This window comes from Archocentrus centrarchus, chromosome 19, assembly GCF_007364275.1.
Source record: "Archocentrus centrarchus isolate MPI-CPG fArcCen1 chromosome 19, fArcCen1, whole genome shotgun sequence".
Classification (NCBI taxonomy): Eukaryota; Metazoa; Chordata; class Actinopteri; order Cichliformes; family Cichlidae; genus Archocentrus; species Archocentrus centrarchus.
In genome coordinates this window covers 13,896,801-13,923,083 of record NC_044364.1, presented here as the reverse complement: position 1 = coordinate 13,923,083, position 26,283 = coordinate 13,896,801, and the positions used below count along the sequence as shown (strand labels likewise).

The 26,283-nt window shown below is 40.3% G+C and overlaps 1 protein-coding gene across 4 annotated transcripts in view; it reads right to left on the bottom strand.

Annotated features, from left to right (window-relative positions):
- adkb (adenosine kinase b) overlaps nt 1-26,283 on the bottom strand; it is a 131,239-nt gene that overhangs the window by 24,790 nt on the left and 80,166 nt on the right. For all 4 annotated transcript variants that reach the window (XM_030755796.1, XM_030755798.1, XM_030755799.1 and 1 more), the window contains exon 7: nt 11,273-11,443. In XM_030755796.1, coding sequence (XP_030611656.1) covers nt 11,273-11,443 — 171 coding nt within the window. The remainder of the gene's footprint in view (nt 1-11,272; nt 11,444-26,283) is intronic.

The following is a 26,283-nucleotide window of genomic DNA, read 5'->3' as shown; positions in this document are numbered from 1 at the left end:
CAGTTCTCATGAGCCTCAGAGAACTCAAATTTCAGCAGGATTTCTTCTCTGTGTCCTCTGGTTTTTTTTTTCCCCCTCAGTGAGGTCTCTCTTTGCTCGACCATTGGCTGTCTTGATACTGATCTCTCTCTCCCTCCTCTAGCTGTCAGCGCCTTATTCCAGATGTTTTGGATCTGGATCTTTGTCCCCCATAATTTTTAGTGTCTTTTGCTGTCTTGCTCTCTCCTCTGTGCTCATGCTTATTCATGTCTCTCTCTCCTTTATATGTGAATGGCAGGCCTGAGTATGTTTTGTCCCTGTGGGCCTCTGTACTGGAAAAGATGTTGTTTGTTTCTGGTCCTACTTGTCTGGTGGCACCTATTCATTACTAAAACTCTTGCAGAATCATATTTTTCTATATCTGTCCATAACTTTGGTATGGTAATCACTGGTCCCTATTGTAAATTTAATATGCTGGTCTATTCTTTACACATTTCTCCAACAAACCTCCTCACATAAATTTGTAATACTGTGCTATATAAACAAAAATAATTACTTTTTCAATAAAATGTTATCTTCCCTGCTTACAGCTCTCTTGCCTCAATAGATATGACCTCTCTTTGACTCTAAACATGAGCCAGCAAATTAAATCAGAACCTCTATTCTTGCCTTTATAACCCAATATCTGCTAACCCAACTCACTTTTGTGCTCCTAAGTGAAGTTTTTCTTTTGCTCCAGTAACTTTTATTGGTGTACGTTCATTTGTTCAAGGTCCACTCAATTGAATTTTTCAGGATTCGCAATTTCCACACTTAGAAGATTACCATTTCATACGCATACATAAGCAACCGAATTTCAATCTTGGTTCCAGCTCTTTGGGGCACCATTTTCAGGGTCAATACATCAATTTATCTTACAGTTTAAGTGATAGAAATAATATGTTTGGGTGAAACAGTGAGTTAGGAATTGTTTAGCATTCATGGAGTTTAAGATCCCTCTAGTTAAATACCTGCTGCTAAAGACCTTGAAAGCCTATTTTTTTTAAATCAGTGATGTGATTCTACATAAAAATGCACCCTCATTTCATGAGATTAAGGTATTTGTGCTTTACCTTTGTGTCTCTACTTTTTATTCCAACTTGAAAGAAAATGTGTGGTTTTTAAATGTGGCTCTAAGAATGTAACAACATATGAATCTGACTGTTGTTGGCTGATGAGGCAACTGAATCACATCAGATGAAAACAACTGATGAAATTGTTAAACTGTTTTCAATTAAATTACCTATTTAATTCTAATTACTACTATTCTGGAGCCTGGTGGATTTTCTTCTCACTTCTCACCTTCTTTATATCTACTTTACAAAAAAATTTAGACACTGCAAAATTTTAATAACTTGCAAATCATTAAAACTCTACATTCAACTGTCAGTAGCACAAAGACAACATCAAAAGATTTTACAATTTCTTCTTTTCATAATGCACCAAATACTTTTAACAGGTTCCTGGCAGAGGTTTATAATTTAGCACCCGGACTGTTTTGCTAATGTGCACAGAATGTGGTTTTTCATTGTCTGAAATAAGACAAAAGAAAAGGTGTCATCTGAATGTCCGCATATGTTGCCCCAAAACCGCTAATTTTTGGTTCCTATTAACTGCTTTTATTGTGTTTGCTCTCATGTTTGTGCAACCCAGTATGATTATTCTGCTGTTTTTCTCTTGCATATTTCATAGCTTTGCTGCTGTTTTATTCTGTGGAAATTTCACTTCAAATAATGACCTCTGAATGGTGGTTATGTTGAATGGTGATTTTTCAGTCTGGATGAATGACTTTTTGTTGAAATGTGTTTTAGGAAAAACTTTTGATGAGGTTGAGACCAACTTCCTTTCAGTCCATCAATTTCTCCCAGCTTATTATCCAGTAAATTCAACAGACATTTGGTTGCAGGCGGTGCAGACAAAGGTCAAGAAAGCAAACAGCTTTTTTTTTTCTGCAGTGAGCTGTTGAGAACAGTGACCATACCCTCCTGTGTATAATAAACATGCAAGCATTTGGCCTGCTCTATTTACCTCCTAATGAGAAACAAAGATCTGCTCTTGAGGGACTTGCATGCCTCAGACAATGAAAAACCAAGGGAGGTAAAAAAGCTCTCAAAATAATTCAAACCATTTGCATGCACAGGGGAGATCTTTGAATAAACTGGCCATACAAAAACTGAGATGATATTCAATATGCTATCTGTTGATGTGGCCATTTTCCAGATCTGCATGGAGGGCAGGGCCCCCCTTCAATAATAAGGCTGCATGTACTACATGTATGCACAGAGTAACGTGATACGTGCGATAAGTGTTGCAGGGAGAGCAAATGACTCATCGAGAAGGAAATACTTTGCATGTTGCATGATGACTATAAATTAGGGAAAACAATCCTTTCATTCAGTTTAAGTGGAAACAAATGGACACTATCATTTCTAAAATAAGCTCATAGGTTCATTGTCCCTGAAATGACAAATTAATTTGGTAGTACAGTTGGGTAGATTATGCTTGTTGATTCTGCTTTTGTCATTTTCTTAGCCAGAGAATAGGGGAGTCCTCCAAATGACACTGGAAACCATGACTGTATAGTCTGGACTGTGGGAATACAATCATGAGTAGACAAAGACAAGTCCTCCCGCCAACTCTGTGTGGATAAGAGGATTGGAGATGGGGGGGGCGGGGGGCAGTGAAACTCCAAGCAGCAGTGATTTGGGAGGAGGACGGGCATCGGGATTGTAAGGGTATCTGGGAAGCCCGCCGGTGTTCAAAGTTCTGTGAGGCGCTCTAGCAACAAGCTGATATCCTGCACTCTCTCCTCCTGTGCCAGAAATATACTCACCTCAACGCCAGCAGTACGTGGGCACTATTGATCTGCTCCCAGCGCAATATCTCCTCTTACATCCATAATTATTCTCCTTCAGAGGACTCCAACGTGTGCCCTGGCTGCCCGGCTGGCTGGCTGGCGGGCTTTCTATCTGCCCCCTTGTTAAAGATGCTGTATGGTCTCACATTTCACATTGCACTGCCAACGACCCCCCTCTTAACCCCGGCATTTTCAAATATTTCATGGTTCAGTCCCAGGGTTGGGGAAGGCGGCTACGGCACGGCACAATTACAGTGGTTAGTCGGACTCCTCTGGTGGAGCCATGCTGGCTCCCAAAGTACCATGACTCGCAAACAGACGGCCAGAAAAAACAGAGGAATGTCAGAGAGACCATTCTTCTTCTTCTGCACTGAATAGCTCTCACTGCCTGCATACACACAGGACGACTGATGGCTTAACTGCAGCAACACTTTATGTGATTGAGCAAAGTAGCCTCGTTTCACAAATGAAAAGTTAGTTCATGAACAGTAAAAGACACCTTTGCTCTTGGTTTGCAACTTCAGCCTCAGTGAATTTATATTTCTGAATAGCTGACATTAGCAATTCATTCTGCTCACTTTGTAATCAAATGTGTTGGAAATATTTTTATATCTAACAGATAAACATCTGAATTGCTCATCTGTTCACTTTTTTGTGTGTTCATGCTGGTGAACTGGATGACTGTATTCAGCCAGATATCCTAATGATGATGTAAAGCAGAGGTTCCCAGTGTAAAGTTGGCTATACAACTCATGCACGCCTTTGCTGCAGTTCCTGTTATTCCATTGAGATTTAAGCCCCAGATATACTTTTGGCATTTATTTAAGGGCTATTCCATTCATCTGAATTTTTTTTAAAACTTCAGGAAAGTGAATCAATATGATGGAAAACCCCAAATATTAGAGCCATGCTGGAATTATTTATGAAGTTCCAAACACTTTTACAGAGGTGATGGTCAAGTTTACATTTTTTTTTTTTGCCTATACTATAAACTAGGTTTAGGGTTTAGAAATGTTGTATACCTATCATCAAGCTTGTGCACCTGATCAACGTTCTGGTCAATTTGTTACACATCACAGGAAGTTTTGTCTGATACCTCCATCCAATTTTCTTGTCATAAGCCCAGGTTTTGCCATGTGATTTTGTACCCTTGAGGTTGAATTCTTTGTTTTGTGTTCTTGATTATTTTAGAGTCTTCAGCTCTGGTTCAAATTTAGTCTTAGTTTTAGAGTTTAATTTGTTCCATTACCTTATCCTCTTGTGCCAGCTCCCCTACATTAAGTTCATTCACATGTCTGCGTTTCCCTATTTAGTTATGGTTATCATTTCCTGTTTTATTTTGATAGTTCCTTGTCTGTGGTATCTTGTGTCTATTTTTACTTCCTCCTCCTGTTTGACTGTCTTTGATTATTGTTACCTGTGTCTCATTACCCTGCTGGGTCCACCTCTAATTGCCCTTATGTGTATAAATAGTGGTCTTTGCCTCAGCATCTGTTAACTTCCCTTACGTGTCTATAGCCTGTTTCAGATTCTGTTTATTCTCTTAGCTTACTCTGTACTTTAGATTTTTGCTCATTCAGTCAGTCTTTTGGGTCTGCATTTGGGTCCTCATTTAGCACTTCATAACATTTCTAAAAAAAAATTATCCACCCACTTTCACAGCTGGAGCCTGATGACATCAACACCTACAGCTAATTAAGAATCAGCAGTTACCCTAACATTCATGTCTTTGGACCAGTAATATTTGTCTTCCTGATGTAAAACAAATTTGTGTGGGCATCTGTCCCCTCTCAAGGTCATAGGTAGTCTTGTCTGGCAGAAGCAAGTCTGTAAAGATGATCCCAGAATGTCAAATTTCACCTAATTTAATAACAAAAGTAACACACTTCAAAATTAATAAATAAAATCTGCTCCCTCAAAGAAATCAATCTTGTGTGTAAATAATTTCTTACTCTTGTTCAGAAAATGAACATCAGCTGGATATTGTAAATGATTTTTGAATAGTGCAAGCTTAAAATTAAAAATGAATAAAACCCCTCAAGGTATGTGACAATCTGTTTTCTTCCATTTTTTGAGGCTACATTTGACACAAATCATAAAAAGAATCAAGGCTGGCAGAAACTTGTGCACAAAACACACATCTGGTCCCATAAGCAGAATAATGTGGCTATAATTCGATGACTAGATACCCAATGGCTCTAAAATTTAGTATTTGATATATAATATTTTTAATAAAAAAAAAAAAAAAAGAGTTTGACTGTGAAATTAAAAAGGATTGTCTTTTAACCACCAAAAGGTTTTCTACTTTTATGCACTGACAGTGTGAATGGGACATCTAACATTTACTGTAACCTGATGAAATACAGTATAAGACTCGGAGGCTAGACCAACTGGAAATGGCTGATGTAATTAAAGCAAAGAACTCAAGACAATTAAGGAAATTCAACATCGGCAACATTTACATAATCTTTTTTTTTTTTTTTAAATCCACAAATGCTTAGTGTGATTTCTTATCCCCAGCTGCATGTAATAGAAAACCATCAATTTCAATTGTCTTGTATCTTTTTTCTTTTCTTTTTTTTGGGTGGGTGGGGGGTGTGGGTGGAAGTTGAAAATACACACACACAAAAAAAATTAGACATAAGCTAAAGTACACAAAACAAAAGCAAGGCAGCCTTTCCATTTAGCCAATGATCACTAGCTAATGCGGCTATGACTCACTGACTGTACGTCACACTGAGGGTCAGTGTACTCTGGCGCTGAACGAAAGGCATGTGACTCATCACAGAAATAGCACATTAAATTAAAATTCAGTTTTGAAAGACACAAAGGAGAGCAGCAGCTAATACTTCATGTCTTTCCTCCAATGACACATTGTGATTGTTCCGCTTTGCTGGCTTTAGAGATGGTTCTGTGTTCATCCTCCCAGTTGGCCTGTGGGGCCTTGTGAATAAACACATAGAGGTTAATGTCTCATGCCCCCCCCCCCCCCCCCCCCCCCCCCGCTTACTGCAGACAGCTCTGACAGGAGTTGAGAGAGAAAGAAGAGCCTAAAAGGAAAGCTGTTTCAGTAATACGCTAATCTGGCTCTTGCATCTCTTTGTTTTAGGCAGTAGACGGCATATTTTCCCCAAGCTACCGTTGAGAAGCACATCTTGAGTCTGCTGTGGGTGAGCTGTCAAGGGGAAACTCTTTCTCCTATTCTTTTTTTCTGCGCAAAAACACCCTTCCTACCCTAAGGGGCCTTTAGTGAACTTGCCATCACCTACACATACTGACAGCAGAGAGCACGTACTTCCACAGTCCCGCATACGTCACTGAGGCGATAAACAACCACGGGTCTCGCCACAGAGATAAGGCTTCCAAGCAGTCTATCAAACAAACAAAGCCAGATGACGAATCTGGAGAGATGTTAAGAAATGACGGCATAATGCCCACATATTTTATATTATATATATATATATATATATATATATATATAAACACACACACACACACACACACACACACAATCACACGCACACACTTGTAAACCCACTTCAGCCTGGAAAAATCATTACAGCCCCCCTCCACCCCATACACACACAAATACGCACAATGCATGCAGATGGAGAAAAATAGGGCTGAGAGCCAAAAGACCTGAGGGGCTTTTCATGACAATAACCTTCTGTGGAGCTGCTTGTATCCCTCCACCTAGATCACTGAGAGGTGCTGAGGGATGGATGGGAAAATAAGCAAGATAACCATACAAAATATTAGGCAAGGAACACTCACACAAAGTACAGAGGAGGAAGAAATCCGTGTCATTTTGCTCTCATGGCCTGGAGAGATGGCAGGCTAAATGCTCTTTTAAAACAGCTTGAACATTGAAATGATGATGGCTCCTTTTGCCTCGGCGAAGCACATTAATACATAGCCGAATGCCATTTCCACTTTTGTTAAATGGCTCACCTATTGAGTATTCAATTACAATGGCTGTCTCTCGTTTGGAAGACGGGGCTGGGACCCATATAAATAAGCTCCCTCTGAGTGTGGAGGTGCAGAATGCATTGGACAGCAATGGAAGGCATGTGGAGCTCCTGTATGGGGGTAGTATATAATGTTAATGGCTGAGGAGTGAGGAGGTTGTTCGGTACTGGCTGTGGGGCAAAAAACTAAGCACATCATCTGCAGTACTGTTTTATTAAGGAAGCACATTTTTAAAATAGTCTGACAGGGGAAAAAAGAAGCCGAAGCACATGGACTGATCTAAATTGAGAAAGCCATGAATCCTGGCTTAAAGAAATATCAGTCAGGGTGATTGATTCAGTCTTGATTAATCATTCCATTTGTCTATGATATGTCTAAAATTCCACAATACAAATCGACCAGTAATGGTACAATTGCCCCCCCCCCCCCTTATTGTGTGGTTTATCTCTCATGCTCAAATAGCAAAAGCAAATTGTGGCTAATTTTATCGGCGAATCCACTGGCATGTGGTTTTTCCAGCGGTAATGATTCCCTCATTCGGGCCTAATTAACTGCGGCCATTAAATGGAGGGAAATGTAATGCCCTGGGTTCCATGTCAGGTAGTCAGAGGAGGACAGCACAGGAGGACTCAATTAGGCCGATGCTGTTCCCAGGTTATCACACGACATGTTTGCCAATTAAGAGAAGTAGCGTCTGATGTCTATGTGCCTCTGTCGGCACCACCTCCGAGGTCCTGCCAACGCAGAAACCACACTTGCCTGCCCCCCCCCACCTCCCCTCAGCAGTGAAGGAACAGACACTACACTATGCCCCAAAAAGGCAGTAATTACAGGATGGATGGGAGACTGTTATATAAGCACAAGGCTGACGATAGAGCAGGCAGGGCCTGCTGATGCCAGGTTTAAAACAAGTACCAGCAGGATCAAGTTATAGCAGAATTACCCAGGGTAGACTCAAACACAGACACATTTCAACATCAGAAGCAGGTGAAAACAAGAAAAGAAACAGAGGCTATTGACATATTTTGAAGTCTGACGTGTTGCAAAACTGTTTGGGAATTTAAAATGATTAAATGTGAATTGTGATCTGGCTGAAATGAGTTCCCAGTCACAAAAAATAAGGTGGCAATCAAAAAACATCTTGCTCAAATGTATTATTTGTCATTTTCTTACAGCTGCTTTAAACATTTTTTCCCCAAGTGAGGTTAGCTCTGTATCGTGACTCAGTAAGTGTGGGAGAGGAAGACAGAGACAAGCAGACACATTAGCCTTCCCTTATGGCACATTCTGCAAGGCTATAGGAGTCAGCCTGCATGATCCTGACTGTCACTGACTTGTTATGAAAGCATCGGGGGCTGAGGGTTATCCATCACATTGGGGGGTAGAAGCTGGGGTGAGAGGACGGCCGGGGGGGCTGGAAGGGGCAAGCGTGGGTGAAGCAGCCCTGTTGCCTGTCACTCACCAAGCACCACTGCATGACCGGCAACCTCGTCTGACTTGTGCACAATGGGAGGTCTGGGGCTTGACTGTATGAGCAGTCATTCCCCACTCCCTCCTCCTCCCAGCAGCCAATACGGGGGGGGCAAAAGGAGTCAAAACACTCTGGACAGGCATTAGTCCTATACAGACCCTTGAAGACCTCACTGCTTGCAGCAGCTGAGCAGTTAATCTGTGCTCTGTTTTTCACTGAAACTCTTATTTTGGTGTTCTTAGCCAGGTTCAGTTTCTGAATGCAAGCCCTAACAGAGTCTCCAAAAGATAATCTACTTCAACAAACATACATTGCAATTATCCAGAGTCATTAAATCGTAATGATGGAGGTGTGAACAAACTTCTTAAGCAAACAGTTACAGTACCACCCACCAGAAAATACATAACGCCTGCAAAATGTACACCATGGTTTAAGGAGACAGAATCGTTCCTCACAGCAATTAGGAAGCAAGGGGGGAGAGAGAGAGAGAGAGAGAGAGAGAGAGAGAGAGAGAGAGAGAGAGAGGTGCATATGTAAAAGGGAGGTTTTATGTTGGGAGCGGAAAAGAAAAGAGGAGAAAAGGCTGAAGTCAGCAACAGCAATAAATCCTCAAATGCTGAGCAGTTTCTTCCAGCTCTCTCCCAGTCTGTGGACCCCATCTCTAACCTGAAGACAGGCCTCTGTTTAGTAACTTTAGCAGTGGGGAGGCGAGTTCAGCCCAGTGAACATCCACTCTGCTTCCCTCTGTTTCCCTCCTGCCCCCAAAGGTGCAGTTTGTCCTCAGAGTCACGCTCATCTGGTCTGTTAGAGGATACTTTCCAGCAGCGACACAGTCTCTGACCACAGCTTGACCCCAAATCACCTACTCACTTCCACAAAGCGGAGAGAAATCGATAGATCAACTGGCATGAAATGGTGACGCAAGTGAGATGATTGATTAATGTGCTAATTTTTATTCATCTCTTAATGGGGAGCGAGAAGTGAGAAGTTAAATGGATACTGACGAGAGCAATCTGTGGAATCAAAGGTCACATACAGACCTTTGATTCTACTTTAAACATGGTGAGAGAATGTAACATTAGCGTACTGTATTAATCACTCAGACAACACAAACCTCCAGTAAGGCCTTCCAACCTCTAAAGGACAAACAGGTATTATTGTTCATTGCATGACATTAAACTGTAGTTAAGCAGGGGAAAAAAAGACTTAAGCTAATAAATTAATGACATGTCCATGCGGCCACTTTTGGGTGTTTAAAAAGCTTACTCAGTTTATGCTATGTCAAGAATTTGGAAAATTTTAGGGAAGTGGAAGAGTATATCATAGTTTAATCATTTAAATACTAAAAATGGCACAGACTGGTTGAAATCTGGATAAATGCTCACCATCTGAGTTTTGTGTGTTAGCGTGATCACACATATATGGTCAGAAGATCATATCCACTCATCATGGACATGAATGTTATGGTAATTTTGGGCTTTTAATGATTTCTTTGAGCTGTTCTTTTTCCAGTGTGGAATGATTGCACAGCTTACACCTTTAATGACTTTAGGACAAGAGTTGGGAGCACAAGTTAGAAGTATGCAAGGCTCAAATATATACACACACACCCACTAATATTTGGTTAAATGTCTATTAGCAAGTTGCACCTCAGCCAGATGTTTCTGGCATAATTCTGGCTGGATATTTTACCACTTTTCTTGGCAGAATTGATAGAGTTCATTTAAACTGGTTGGTTTCTCCTGGCACGGACCCGGCTTTTAAGTGCAGCCCACAAATTTTAAATAGGGTTGAGGTCGGGGCTTTGGGAAGGCCATTCCAGAAGCCTAATGTTAGGCTGCTTTATCCCTTCCAGAAGCAGTTTTCGTTTGTGTTTGGAATCACTGTCCTGTTGAAACACCCAATTGTGCCCAAGTTTCACATGTCTAGCTATTGATTATAATACTACTATTATACTATTGATTATCATACTATTTTGAAGTGAAGTTGAAGAATTTGGACGTAGTAGTACTAGACTTTTATAATTTTCCTTACTCCCACAGTGCAGCCTAGACACCACTTTGTGCCCTGAAGCTCAAGCACACCTGTGTTAAGCATCAGGACAATGATCTGAAATACACCAGCAAGTCCATCTCTGAATGGCTCAAAAAAAAACAACAACAAAAAACCTAAATGAATGCTTGGAAGTTGTCTAGTCAAAGTCTGGACTTAAATTTGAGATGCTCAAAAGCCCTCCAATGTGGCAGAGTTAAAACAATTCTGCAAACAAGAGTGGGCCAAAATTTCTCCACAGCGATGTGAAACACTCGTGGGCAGCTATCACAAATGTTAGTTTAGTTCTTGCAGCCAAATGTGACACAACCAGTTATTAGGTTTAGGGGGCAATTAGTTTTTCACATAGGGCCAGGTGGGTAGCTATTTTCCCTTAATAAATGAAATTATCATTTAAAAACTGCACTTTGTATTTACTCAGGTTATCTTTGCCTAATATTTAGTTGATGATCTGAAGTATTATCTGTTTGATGATCCATGTAAGTGTGACAAATATACAAAGGAGGCAAATACTTTTTCACAGCACACATACTGTTACATTGGTGACCATATTAAACCTAGCTAAAAGTTCCACCTTATGAGGCAAGCATTCATTCATGTAACACCTGTGAACCGAAAGCTCAGGCTTCAGACTGCTCTAAATACTCGACCTATATGACGTCAAAGAGAAGGGATATCCTTACTATGGTCATTTCAGGCTATGGCCATGGGCACAGCAGCTGTGCACTGCTGTCCACAATTTTGCAAAGCGCAGCCAATCAAAAGAAACAGAGGGTGAGGTTGGCTAAAACAGATTGTTTCAAAGCCAAATATAAGAATTTGTCCATTTGAACTGTGAATTTTGCAAAGATAACCTAGTAGAGTTCAAGATAAAGAAGCTTGAACACATGTCGCGTTTCACTTACCGTCTCGTTGCCAAACAAGATGTCGACATAAGGCATAACCTTCATCAAGGGCTCTTTAAAGAACTGGCTGATGAATGGTGCTGAGAGGTTCATGCAGAAGATTTTGTTCTTATCTGAAGCGTGCTTTGCCACCTTGAGGATTGACTCTGGGGACACGGTGAGGAAAAAACCCTGAAACAAGAAGAATATTTACTACATTACCATTTCAGTGCTATGACTGATTTTATCTGAATCAAACAAATTAATCTGTACAGTGCTGCTGTACAGGCAGAATTATCTGTGTTTTGACAGCGTGACATAGGCCAGAAATGACTGAACTGTAACAGTCTCTTATGAACACTTCAAACAGCTAATTTGTAGGTTCTGGATTCTGACGAGGTAGTTTTAGGGTGACATGGCTTAATAATCTTGAAATAACATAGGAGCCATTGGGTGAAAAAAAAATAAAATACAAAACTGCAGTGCTCAAACACTTATCTGAAATAGCTTCTTAGAACATAAGCGGAGCAACAAAGAAGAGGAAAAAGGGCAGGAAAAAAATCCATCCAGGACAAAGCCTGTGGCTGAGCTCCAAGGCTTGTACTGGAGGAAGCAACATGCACATATCCGATGATAGGGCGAACAAAAGTCTTGTCTGGACTCTCCTTACTTGGAAACAAGAGAGGCAGGCCCACTCATTGTGTGAATGAATACAAATCAGGTAAGAAAACACCTTTGTGTTTCAGGTGGAAACCTGAAGCGAGACTCTCCTGCAAGCCACACAAAAACACTCCTCCTTTGATACTGATCTTCTTAACCTTGTTTTTCAGCAACAAGCTGCTCTGTAAAACCACTGTGTCACAATAGGGGCAAAGGGGAGGGGGCAAGTTTCAGCTCAGTGATACATTTAATCTTGCTGAAAAGGTTCCATTGTGGGCTACAGTGCAGTTCTCATTAAAGCACTATGACATTTGCAGCAATAGAGGAGCGACCTCTATGAAAAAGAACAGGGTATAATACCAATGAATGGAGGGTGACTGTGTAGTCAATCAAATGTACAAGGCATTACAATACAGCTGCGCTAAGGTGAATTTTTTTATTACACATTCATGTGCCATTCTGCTCTCTGGTCAGACATTTTTGTTCCTCTGATGAGCTTGTACGTCCCTGCAGGGTTTTTCTGGAAAAAGTCTTCAGGTTGAGGCTCAGGTCATCCTGTGGTTGCTGGGTCACGGTACCATCTGTTGAAGACTAAAAAGGTGTTTTCAATGGGTCCGCCAGCACAAAAAGAACTCACTCTGGGCTAATGGCCCATCACTGACCCTGACATTTTTCTTTTGCGGTGTGCCAATGTGTCAGAGGAAGGGGAGATTGTTTTCTGACACAAATGGTCTTTTTTGGTAGTTGAAAATAAACTGTCATGGTTACCGTAACGTTAACGGTGATCAAAGGCCCGTGGCTCGATCAAATATCCTGAGGGGTGGTGAACTTTAAAAGCCAGCTTCTCTAATCACACACTGGCTCTCTGTAATTTACTTCTAACCTCAGTACTACTGCCAGTGCTATCACATTAAACTGCTAAGAAATGCAACAGATTAAGTGATGTTTGAGTGGATTATATGCATGAAATGCTAAAAAATGTTCATACTCTGATACTTAATTCTTATTTAAACCTTGAAGTCCATTTTGCTGTGTTTCTTAAACAGTCCAAGGGATAACGTGTTGCCTTGAGGACCACTTCAAAATTATAAAATAAACCAAGACAGACAGAAACATGCACCGCTGAATTACATCATAAACTATAAAGCCAACCTATAAACAAGTCTGCATTTCTCCATGGAAAGCCACTGAATTTTAATATGTATAGTCTAGTGATCAGCTGATTACCATGCAAGCCTAAACTACAGTAACACTCAATAAGGATATGACATCAGCTGTGTAAAATACTGCAGATTCATAAAAATTAAAGTTTAACTTTCTAAATACTGTGCCCCCCCCCACACACACACACCCAGCTGTTACTAATAGATATTTGTGATGATTTAGGAGATGTTTTAGAGGTTACAAACAGCACCTCAGTATGTGCAGGTAAACAAAGATAAAGGAGGAGGAGGAAGAGGTGACAGAGAGACATCAGGAGGATGACAGCCATGGATGAGAAAGGAGGCTTAAATGGGGAATGCTCACTAATGGTATGTTATTTGTATAGCCCTTTTTATTGCGTGCATGTACAGAGACTCAGAAATGGATATGGTAATGTAATAGAATACTAATTTGGCACGTAATCAGGTGGCTTACGCTAAAGTATATCAGTCTGATAAAAGCTTTAATGTTTATTTAAACTGTTGTCATTTTTAACCGTTTGAGGGAAACGGTGTGCTTTTCATTATTTTCTGTCACATTTATGTAACTGTATATAACACTGTTGAACTGTTGTGATAAACTTGTAGGTACTGGCCTAAGCTATGATCATAAGACTAAAGCCAGTAAGTGACTTCTGGGCAGTTAAGAGTTGCCAAATCCTTAAACTAATCTTATGAAGAGAAGTGTTACGTAGATAATCCAGTAGCTAAAAACTTAACTCAGTGCCAACTGTCATTATTGGTTTTATAGTGTTTTAATTTTGTGTTTACTGATATCAATTTAATGTTAATGTTTTGAAATATATTGATGTATATTTTTAATATGGACCACAGGAAGCCTTGTGTTAGAGATTATTTATCCTAATAAATAAACAAATACTGCTACAGAGGTGCATGCTCATTTGAAAAATTTTACTATAATCTATATGTTTGTTTTTCTTTGTCTCCAAATGCCTCCTAGACCATCATGAGTTGAGCAACCAAACTTGGCACACAGGTACATCTTTGGCTCCTGCAGGTTCTTATCTATATCAGATACCACGGTGCCTAGCAACCACCCAGCAATGGGCTAAAACAACTCATTATTTTCTAGCATTTACGCACCTAGAACAAGTTATAAAAGCATCGTATCATTTTTGTTATTATTTCATGACAATAACATCTCATTTATACCCATAACAGCTGAATTATACACTACTCAAAAAATTTAAACCAAGACTTTTTAACCAGTTTAGTAGCAGAGGGGGTTGTTAATCAGCTGCTTTGGTGTTAATGAAATTAACAACAGGTGCACTAGAGGGGCAACAATGAGACAACCTCCATAACAGGAATGGTTTTACAGGTGGAGGCCACTGAAAGTTTTTTTTCCCCCTCCTTTTCTGATTGTTTTTTCACTAGTTTTGCATTTGATAGGGCCACTGTCACTACTGGTAGTATGAGGTGATACCTGGACCTTACAGAGGTTGTACAGGTAATTTAACTCCACCAGGATGGCAGATCAATACGTGCCAGAAAGTTTGCTGTGTCTCTCAGTCATCATTCAGCATGACCAGTTTGGTTTGGTGGTGGGTCAGTGATGGTCTGGGGATACAAATCCATGGAGAGACTCACAGACCTCTACAGACCTATTTGGTTTAGAACACAGAAGCTCCGCCCATCTGCTGTTCAAACCTTCTATGGACGGACGGACAGACAGATCTTTGTTATATTTGGCCCAACTCTACTCCAAACTACAGGAACACTGCAAAATAGTCCAACATAAATAAAGAAAAGCTTGTCTTTGTCATTTTTATATAGTCTTTTAACATATGTCAAAAAAAGCTTTGATGCGCAAAATCCACTTACAGTGTTATATAATGTACATTATATTGCAGGAATCTTGTTCATAAAAATCAAGCAGGTCATTTGTTCCAAAAGACTCACAAATCTTGCGGCTTGTGGGGGAAAAAAGTCAGACTTTGAGGCATGCAAAATTCCAGTTACCATTAGTAGCCTGTGCTGACTGCGCAACAGGAGAAGTTAAGTCTTTAACACTGCAGTGCAGATCGCGTATCAAGAATACCAGATCTAGTTTCCCAGGTGTCAGAGAGCCCTGTGAAGTGGGGTGACTATCACATTTCCAGGTCAAGATGATCAAAGTGCTGGGTACACTTCGTACAAATTCCAGCCAGGCACAACATTCAATAAAGCATTCAGAAATGCATTTTCCTGGCAGACAATAATGCAGAGCGATGTTTGGCCATGTCAAGTGGTAATTTGAGGGAAGAGTTGGAAAGGCAGGGCATCCATTTTCAATGTTTACCCTAAAAAGAGGAATGACTTACACTTCAGGCAGAGAAAGAAAATGTCTAAATGCTACTCTGAGATGAAATTAGTGGTAATCTAACCATAGAGGTCCTAACTACAGCAGCAGCAGCACGCTATCACACTTCCTCTGCATTGTATCAGTGTTTTCCCTCGGGCTGCTCACATCTGAAAAGCTGGGTGTGATGGATGGCATGGTGTCACCGGGCTTAAAATAAAAGTGGACATCTGAAGGGTAAAAATGATCTATTTTGGGAAAGGCATTTTCATTTGCGCCAGCAGCAGAGGTGGTCATGGAAAAGGAAAATCTTTTTTTAAGGTCTAATTTAATTCTGCAGGAATAAGGGGGAGTGTTCAAAGTAGTGTGTCATGAAGGTTTTATTTGATACTTCCTATTACTCAGGAATGATGGAAGGAATTTAAACTATCACCACCTCAGTGAAAAGAGTAATTGTCCACTGCAATTGCACTAAATTTAATCAATTCCCCAGATCTTACGTTTATTCATGAATCTGCTAATCACAGGTTTTTACTTAGACTTTATCAATATTTCCATATGAATGAAATGATGGTGTGCAATGTGTAAGGGGTTGCTTGTAGTGATAAACACAAAGAAATACCAACACTGCTGTCCCCTTCTGCCCTAGAGATCGTTTACATCTTTCATCATATCACTTCACAGTTTAGCTTATCTTAAAAGGTCAAAGTTAAAATTTCTTGGTACAGCAGGAAGCTGTTATGATATTTTGACTGACAAGCAACAAATGGCAGAGAAACAACAGCAACTAACTGCTGCTAATCAGACTGCAACATTTAGCAGTTAAGGAGCCAATATGTCCCCCAGGAGTTGGTGGACTAATATTAAATGGAAGATAACTGTTGGACCTAAATTTCCAAAATGGCCAAAAATGCAACATCAAGTTAGGCTCCACTCCCACAGGCCTAGAAACAATTGGTGACCCACTGGCAAGCAACGGTTGCTAGGGAAAAAGTGTATTTCCTGACCAGGTCACGAGTGGTTGCCACCTTCCAGTTGCTAGGTGAAACTGATCGGCATACAGTACTGCATGTCCTGCACCAGCAGCTATTTCGCTCGTGTCACTGAAGTCACTCTCCATGGTCTCTGGTCGCCACGTCGCTTCAAGTGTGTGCACAGCTTTAGTGCTTATGTTGCTGCTGGATGTATAGACTGCACATTATAGGTGGACATAGCCTCCAGGTCTAAAAAATGAAATCTTCTATTCTTCCTAATGGCCAGCAGGGGGCAACTTCCTTGCTGACAAAAAGAAGTTCAATGGTAAAAGAAGTCCCTACTTTTACTTGACTTACAGCCTTCCTTCTTTAAATCCTACTTAATAAAAAATGATGTTCACTTTGTAAAATATACTCTCCTTTAGAACTCCAGAAATGAAAAAGCAGGGTATGCGTTAGGGTACGGTTACCTTGCTATTAAATGAATGCGCGGCTATCCACATGTACAGCAAAGATCTAAATGCTCAAAATACTAGTCCACAGTGGCTACGTCCAATCCAGTCTAATATAAGGTTAGATGTAAAGGGAGATGTTTGCAAACATGTTCACCACATGAACTTTCTTTTTTCCCCACTGCAATCCTTTGTGGCCAACAGAAGAACTTGTGCACTGTGCTTGAAAATACGAATCATTATTCTAGCTGTGAGCCTTCACACTGTTTAGTACAATGTCACACTAGCCGACTACAAACCACATCGTTGCTCTGATACACTGCTCACAGTTTGTGATCTTGCTGCTCGATTTCTATCTATTACCCAAAGGCGAGCGGTGGTTTCACATCCTTTTTTTTTTCTAGTTTCAGTGGAGGGCGGCCTAATGTGAGTTGAGACCCTCAATTCAAGTAAGGAAAAGCTTCAATCACGCAAAACCTCTATCACTCTATCAGAATAAAAATGGGGGAAGCTTCAAGACTAAGGAGTCTTGAAGCTACAATAGCTGCCAAATGTAAAGCATAGACAGGAGTAAAGTTAAAATGTAGAGATGGAAAGACAGTCTACAACCAAGAACACCACGCAGTGGAACAGCTACAAGATGGAAGTATTCAACTAAGACCTGTGTGGAATCAGACACAGAAGCAAGATTTCAATTTATTTATTTACATTTTTTGGCATTTACTCTATTCATACATTTCCTTTTTCTTGGGAAAACCCTGTAAGCTAACCTGCACTTTTCCAGAGCTTTTCAAAAGCCACCCAGGCCACACTATCCCTGTCATTACCATAGACAGCCCCCCCATCAGGCTCTCTGGTGCACAGGGTTCATTACACAGAATTAGATGTCACACAGATCAGAGCGCCCGTGATGCCACACAGTGCTCTCCTCCTCTGTTATCTCTGTAAAGCACCGTTGCGAGGTGGATCGATAGCTGAGGTTTGGAGCTTCATTAGCTCAGTATGACTCCATCTCCATCAAGACACCTCTGGTATGCTATGCTAGTGTCGCGAGATATATTTTACTCCCTGATCGTGAAGGTCGTGCTGTTTTACACACAAACACACAGGGATAAACAAGGCCTTTCACACTTGTACTGCAGGGTGGTGGGGGGGGGGGGGCATGAGTGAATCTGTGTTAGTCTCTGGCTCAATAAACAGGAGAAAGAAAGATGACAAATAAACAGAGGTAAGTGATTAATGGTGTCACAAAGTGCCTTGAGTGGAGGGGAAAAAAAATTACAAGGATGAAAAGAGCTAATTTAAGGCTTTTCATTTCAAAGGAAAATGAGTGCTACAAAACAACTGGGATTTTCACAATGCTAATGATGTTTTGTTTGCATTGAAACGGCCAGTTGGTTTAATTTGGAAACAAGTTCAATTAAACCAACAGAGAAGATAAATGTGTAACAACCTCGCAACATGATTCAGCATTCACCGCCCTTTTAGGATGTTTGATCTGACTGCGAGGCAATTCAGGCGCGCTGATAGCATCTGCCTCTTCTTCTTCTCTTCCATTAAGAATCATGTTCTGGTGAAGCTTATCAGGCATCTAGGAATTCATTCACTTCTTCTAAGGGGGCTGGAGGGAGGCCAACTGTGCTGGAAGCAAAAGGGAGGGCCCATCTCTTAAAGGACGCTTGGAGATGAGGAAAAGGGGGCTATCATGTCAGCTGGGTTCTCCAGGGCAACATAAATGTGCTACGAAAGCTGGTTTTAACAACTGGGCAGAGACATTGCTTACTGACTCCTGCAGGATTTATTCCTAAAACATTTACTCTGGTTTAAATATTACCCAATTTTTAAGCTGGTGGATATTTTTCCCTGATGTTATAAAGGCCTCGAGGTATGGGTGAAATATAGAGATGCTAGACGCTAGAAGGTCAAAAGCAAATATACTCATCTTCATCACACATTAGAGCCAACTGCAGCATCATTTGACAGGAGGGTGTGCCACACCACAAGCCTGTATAACCATCAGAGACAGTAAGGTAGTAAACTCCCTTTAAGTTTAAAAGAAAAAAGGTTTTAACCTCAACTTGAGGTTAAGATTTTGCTGCCATCACAGCGCTGGAACAATTGGTTTGATTTGAGCGGTATCTCACCAAAAGTAATTCAAGATCAGCTTCAGGGTCTCTTCAAATGGCTGCCTTTTGCTCTCCTGTTAAGCTCTACAGTTTCAAAAATGTGTTGGCCAGGGGAAAAGGCCAACTTGAGCAGGAGAGCAGGATGCCAAGGAATGTACTTAAGATCTAAAACAGACTAGATTTAAAGCCAAGAGCATATAAATGCCAATACTAATCCACAGAATAATTCACTGCATAGCACAAAATGACTCTCCCTTACAGATACCATATGGTACCTATATGAAGACAAAAATAATATGCCAGGAGAGATGCTTCCCTCTGTTAAAACTGTGCTGTCTTAGTGATGAAAGAGAGAACCATGCTCCTCTGTCTCTCACTTCAACTTACACAGCAAGTCTATATTTTTACCCTCTCTGGTTCACACTGTTGTTCTTGCCTCTATCATTGGGAGATTAGCCCAGAACAAACTGTTTGGTTTGCAGGGAGTTAAAATTTGCTAATGCATACACTCTCAAGTGTCCTTGCCTGCCACACTGCACTTAATTAGCATTTTAGTGTGAGCAGTTCTCTCTCCTTCAGTACCTCTGAAGAGGAAACATCACTCCAGCTCACACAAAAAACACACATGAAAGTTGGGCTCCTGTAGTTTCTTTCACGATTCGAGAACAGGATGGGGAATGGAAAAGAGAGTTAGTGGGGGTCGATGGAAAAATGGGATAAAAGTCTGCCATGTGAAAACAGATGTCGGGGCTCCAGAGTTGTCTCTTCTGAAATGGCTTGAAAGGACGTATTAATATATGGGTCAGATGTATAAAGCTGAGGTTCAGTGTCTGACTGTCGACACTGCACAGGGGTTTCCAGTTTCAGCGACTCAGAGGTTGTGCACAGACAGAAACTAAATCTCCACAAACATTCCTGCTGCCGGGAAGTGAACATTTCCAAATGTACCACTCTGTGGATGTAAATGAATTAGTGCACTTAACTTGAACACAAAAAATGAGGAACTGAGGAGACAATCTTTCCCTGTTCAGAGTTGCTGCAGTGAAAGCTAGAGCACCAGGTTGGAAAATTACAGGTAATTGCTGAAGCCATTGAATCCAGTTTGGTTTTGGTTGAAAGACTAAAATAACAAAGCTCTGATTGCTGAAAAGACAAGGGCAGGGAGCTCGGAGGCCCCATTGCTAAGAGTTAATTTGATACATATTTCTCCCTCTTGAAATGTCTGAGGTACTGGCAAGAGACGACGAAAAAAAAAAAACCAGAGTGAGAGGGAGGGTGAGACCCCCGCTCTCCCTGCAAATACTATCCATCTGCCATATTACATTTAACCAGCATGAGAAGCTAAGGGAGCGCCCTTGCACAATATTGTGTGAAGGCTGTCAAACTCAATGCAGGAGCTCGGTGCCCACTGCTCAGAGCTGAGGACACAGGGCCGCTTAAATTCAGTCTAATAATAACTTCTGACTGTGTGCTCAGCACCAGGAGAACATGTGGTGGAAAAAAAAAAGAGCTTTTATTTATTCATGCCTACTTAAAAAAAATAAATAAATAAAATAATCTAATTGAAACTATGATGTGATGACCCCGTGAGAAAAAACACCAACAGCTATCAACCTACCTTTTTGAAGAGATGTTGCCTAATAAACAAATCAGAATTCAAACTCAGCACAGTAAGTTAGAAGCTGCAGCAGGAGCAAAGAAAAATCCTGTTTAGAGAACTTTTATATGGTGAGAATTTTTCACGATTTTCATGAATTTCATTTGTAATTTCAAAACTATTTCAGCATTTATTTTTTTAAACAGGAGCACTGCAGTGATTTAGTACTTTTTGCACTTTCATTAAGACTTCTCATTTTTCAACCTCTAGGGCTAAAAAATGACTGACGTGGAAATGCTGCAAAGACTGCAGCTCCTCTAATGGCTCAGTGACACTACTGTAAAAAAAAAAAAAAAAAAAATAGGACACCAACTTCCTTGCGGCTAGGAAAAATCGTGATCGCCTGGTGAATGCGTTTAATTTTTTTGCTGTTGGAATCTGACTGAAAAGTAGCTTCTGTGACCTCAGCTGGTGGGAGGCAACCTGTCTCCAAACAATCATAGTCCGACTCAGACTGACTGCAATTACTCTCAGACTGAGTCACTAAGAGAGCCAAAACACTGCAATCTGAGTGAGTCTACGCCAGTAAGCCTGGGATGCGTCTCTGCAACAGGGGACTCAACTTAACTGGTTTCCAAATGAAGTCTATGCACAAGTTCAGTAAGGAGGAACTGTAATCACTCATCTGCCTGCTTTCCTGGATGTTCAGGCTCGCTAGTCTATTCTCTATATCACTTCCTCTTTCCCACGCTGTCAAACTCAATACTGACATCATTACTCTAGTCCAATCATTTTCTCGCCCGCCTTCTGTGAGCTAATCAGCCTCCTTTCTGCGCACATCTCAGTGCTCTTCTGTCATTCTGCATTTCAGACTCCCATTGATGCAGCCCACCTCTTTCCCATCTCCACCTCACCCTGGTCACTCAGAGCCCCATCCAAGCCTCTATCTTCATCTTCACCACCACCAGCGTGTAGACTCTGAGAGGTTCTGTCCTAATTCCTGTCGGGACGCCATTCTGCTATGATGGTTCATCACAGTCTAATCGCTCAATAGCTTATTAGTGAAAGTCTATATCTTAAATAAATCATGTTCAATCCTTCCAAATGATCTCTCCTTATTGAACTGGTTGTATTCTGGTCGTATAAAAGCAATTTGCCGAGCACCTATGTCACTTTGCAGTTAAATTGTCATCCTGCAGCAACTGCACCACTATTTGAGGAGGAATTTCTGTTTAAAACCTATAAGGTTCTGGCTGGACTCTGAATGCAAGTATTTAATGTGAATGTCTGTATATGCAGGCCAGCAACAGATCTGCAAACAGACACTTGTGATTTTCATTGAGTCATCACAGTTAATTACCATATTATCAAAAACAGACTGTATATAATTGGAATCTTCACCCCATTTAATCGCAAACTGATAGCAGACTAACTCAGTCTTATTGCTGTTTCATCGCTTTCTCGATGCACTAAATTTCTTTAAAGACACCAACAACTGACTGTGAGTGGCTGCACACCTGATCCCCGTCTTAGAAGCAACCATTTCAAAGGCAACAAGATCTCACATTGATTGCACATGGTCGCAATTTTGGTTATGCTGCAGTCTCCAACCACCATTTTCCCTAGTGTGACTGTAGCCAGTTGTAGATGACTCCAAAATTGAGTCAACGTCCCACACTGCATCGTATTTGGTTTTATATTTTCCTTTTCTTTTCTTTTTACAATTGATGTTGGAAGAAAAAGAGGAAACCTTCTGTGATGAAAGAGGAGCAAATAATGATTCATTTTCTTATCGATTCATTATTCAGCAGGCAATAAATCAAACATGTTTTCTTCTAAATTCTGTATCCGCAGCTTTAAAGTTATAAACTTGCACCGAGTGTTGAGTATCTTCAGACCTCTGTGACAAACCCGGTGCTAATACTCAGTACTGGTAATGCTACAGCACCAAAATCAAGTTCAGAAGAAATCAATTGCCTGGAGGCAAGAAGTGTGAACTTTCATACCCTAAGCCCAATTTCCTTGAAAGTGGAGGTTCTAAATCAAATCAAGTCGAGCCAATGCACCGTGGAATTATGCAAAAAATGACAAAGCTATACGAAGTGACAACTAGGAAGAAATACTGCCAAGGCTAAGAAACTTCTGAGCTTGTTTATTCACTCCACATGTTTTTATCTTTCTGGTGCCGAGATGCTACAAGTCAGCTCCAGTCAGCTCTGTTTATATTTAAGCCACGAGGGAGAAATATCGAATGCACACAGATGATGTAAACATACAGGGAGGAACAGAAAAAAAAAAAACACTCATCTGAAGTTTACTATACTTGTGAATGCAAAAATAAATTCTATAAAGCTATACTGAGCTATGCTATGGTATTTTGATTTTCAAGAGAAGCGGTCAGTTTTGGCAAAATTTCAGTAAAGCGTGCTTCACCATCTGTGCACGGAAACCACGCTTCATGCAAATGATCTCAGCAGAGCTTCACAGTGTTGGTTTATCAAAAGAAAAAGGCAAAAAAAACCAAACAAAAATGAAAGACACTGAAGAAGCTTTCAACTTTTGAAAGTAAATGCACGATAATACCATTAAAAGTTCTGAAATTTATAATCTGTCTGCAAGCCATTGTCAAAATTATTGCTCTCCATTGCCTTAAATAGACATTTTCCTTCCTCAAAGCTTTGGAATATTAGTATTGTAGAGTACTAAGAGCTTCTTCCACTTGAGAACAGCATCTCGGGCTAAGATGGATATAATGACAGCCAGAAAATGAGTCTTTCTTAAGCTGCAAACAAAACCTTAAAATCCCAAAATTCAGATGCTACTGGTAGGCGTCAGCATCGCCTGCCAAAAGTAACAGGGTGAAGAAATGTGTTAGATGTTAAATTACAATTGTCCAGAGGCATTCGCATGCTGCTCGGCTTTGATAATTCTGACTGAGAGACTTATTAGCTGCAATGTGTTTGATATTACCTCTCTGTAGGACGAGATGACTAACGCACATCAGTGATTTATTTCATGGAGATATGCTGGATTATAGAAGGTTAAACCAGTCTTATTTTAATCTGGGGCTAGTCTAAATAAAATAAACAGTTTAATAACATGAGCCTGAAAAGAAGCTGCCCTAGTCACTGGCTGACTCAAACCTAAGGAGATGTGCTTTCATGGCTCATGTGTGCATCGTGTGTGTTTGCAGATCTTTTAAATGTCTACATTTTGGATACTTAATCCCACATTAACTGTGGTATTAATAACATTTACAGCTGTTTTGGTCTTGCACTGTGACGCCAACTTGAAATAGTGGAGCGCAAATGATGTAACTAAGAAAATTCTGAGATAGGTTTCCATTTAAAATTTGTGACACCCCCCCCCCCCCTCCCCGATTTCCATTCAATATGAATTTAAAAAAAAAAAAAAAAAAAAAGTGTTTCCATAGATTGCTGGAGTGCAAATAGTAGCAGTAGGATTGCACTGAGATTAACAGTTGGTAAAAACAGTTGGCAGTTGGATGCCAAAGCACAATCGGATGATGTGAGAAAAGTACTATTCAAATATCAGATGAACAAAACTATAATTTGCATTTTTTTTCACTGATCTTCAGTTATAATTAGAGCTATATTTGGAAGCTTTGCTACTGATCTAATGCGTTCTTCTGATGCAATTTTTTTCATCTCTCCAGAACACCGAATGGTTTAATAGAGTCTGTTTCCGCTGCACTCTCTCATATTTTGCTTTTATTAAGACATCAACTTTCCCATCTCAGCAATGTGGAAAACTTTCTTGCTGCATTTTTGAAATTTACTTTTTAAAGCAAAAGTTTAAAAAAAAAAAATGCAAAGGAAAGGTGGGCGTAAATGCATTTTCAATCTCCTCGATCTCCTTATTCTCTACATAATAAACACTCGTTGAGATTTCATCCATCAATTTCATTTCATCTTATTTCTCATGTTTTATTCAAGCAACCTGACCTCAATAATAAAAATGTACATGCTATGGACATTATAACCCAGGGTCGATGCCAGACGATATAATTATTAAACCTACAGTGTATCACAAAAGTGAGTACACCCCTCACATGTCTGCATATATTTAAGTATATCTTTTCATGGGACAACACTGAAAAAAATGACACTTTGACACAATGAAAAGTAGTCTGTGTGCAGCTTATATAACAATCTTCATGTAGCGCAACAATTCGTCTTTTAAGATCCTCAGAGAGTTCTTTGCCATGAGGGGCCATGTTGGAACTTTCAGTGACCAGTATGAGAGAGTGTGAAAGCTGTACTACAAAATTGAACACACCTGCTCCCTATGCACACCTGAGACCTAGTAACACTAACGAGTCACATGACATTTTGGAGAGGAAATGACAAGCAGTGCTCAATTTGGACATTTACGGGTGTAGTCTCTTAGGGGTGTACTCACTTTTGTTGCTGCTGGTTTAGACATTAATGGCTGTATATTGAGTTATTTTGAGGGAAGAATAAATTTACACTGTTATATAAGCTGCACACAGACTACTTTTCATTGTGTCAAAGCGTCATTTTGTCAGTGTTGTCCCATGAAAAGATATACTTAAATATGTGCAGAAATGTGAGGGGTGTACTCACTTTTGTGATACACTGTATACACTGGACCACCTTTACAGGCTACGCAACAAACCTCAGGATAAACAAGCTACATTAAACCACAATCATGAACCGATATGCAAAACTGTAACTACTTTTTTTAAATTTTTAAGTACACTTATGTTTTATAACTAGCTGCAAAAGATAATGAATGACCTCTTTTTAGTTTCAAAGAGACCTGATGGGTACTTCCCAAACTCTGGCCTGCACAGGCCCACCCGCTCTGTGTCCTCCTCAGTCATGCTGGTTACCACGATTGCTGCAGAAGCGCTAAACTACTGCTGACCGAATAATTAAATTGAGCGCGGACTGCAATAACTTGCAATGTGGGTGTTTATGTTTTTCATTATCAAACTGTATTGTAGTTGAAGTGCATCAGCAGAATTTAGCTGAAGGGGCAGAGTGACTTTATTGGTGGGCTTGGACCCGTGAGACCCATCCATAACACTGACACTGACTATACCACGTTATAGTATTTCATGGAAAATTTAATTCACGCTCAGAATTGGTTCAAATAAATACCTGGATCTCTTGCATCATACCCTACAATAGTTAGTGATCACATATTAACCATAACCACCAGTCCAACTTAACATTATTAACAAATACAATAACTTGAGCATCTATTTATTAGATCTACCTCACAAAGTCAGTTTCAGTCCATCAGAAAGATCCTCACTAATTTACTTCACCTCAAAAGCGCAGCACCTGGGCAACAAACGAACAGCACCTACAGCATCTGTGATGACAACATTACGAATGAAGTAAAAGGTTTTGGATTATAAACCTCTTCAGCCAAGATAGCAGAAAAGACCAGTCACTCTCCGGCCAGATTTATTATGACGAGAGCCTCTCAGACACACAGGAGAGTCAGCCCCAGCTTCTCCATCCACATCCATTTTTCTAAAATTTCAAAGTGCTTGAGAGTTCTAAGTGGAGCAGCCTAAATGAAACACATGGGATGTGAAGTGCAATATGTGCGAATCGTCTTTCAATAATGTACTGATACATGCCGGTGTTTGGTGACTGGAGGATCCTTCTCTTTAAAGACAAAGAAACATTAACAAAAAATGTGGTCTCTAACATGTCAGTCT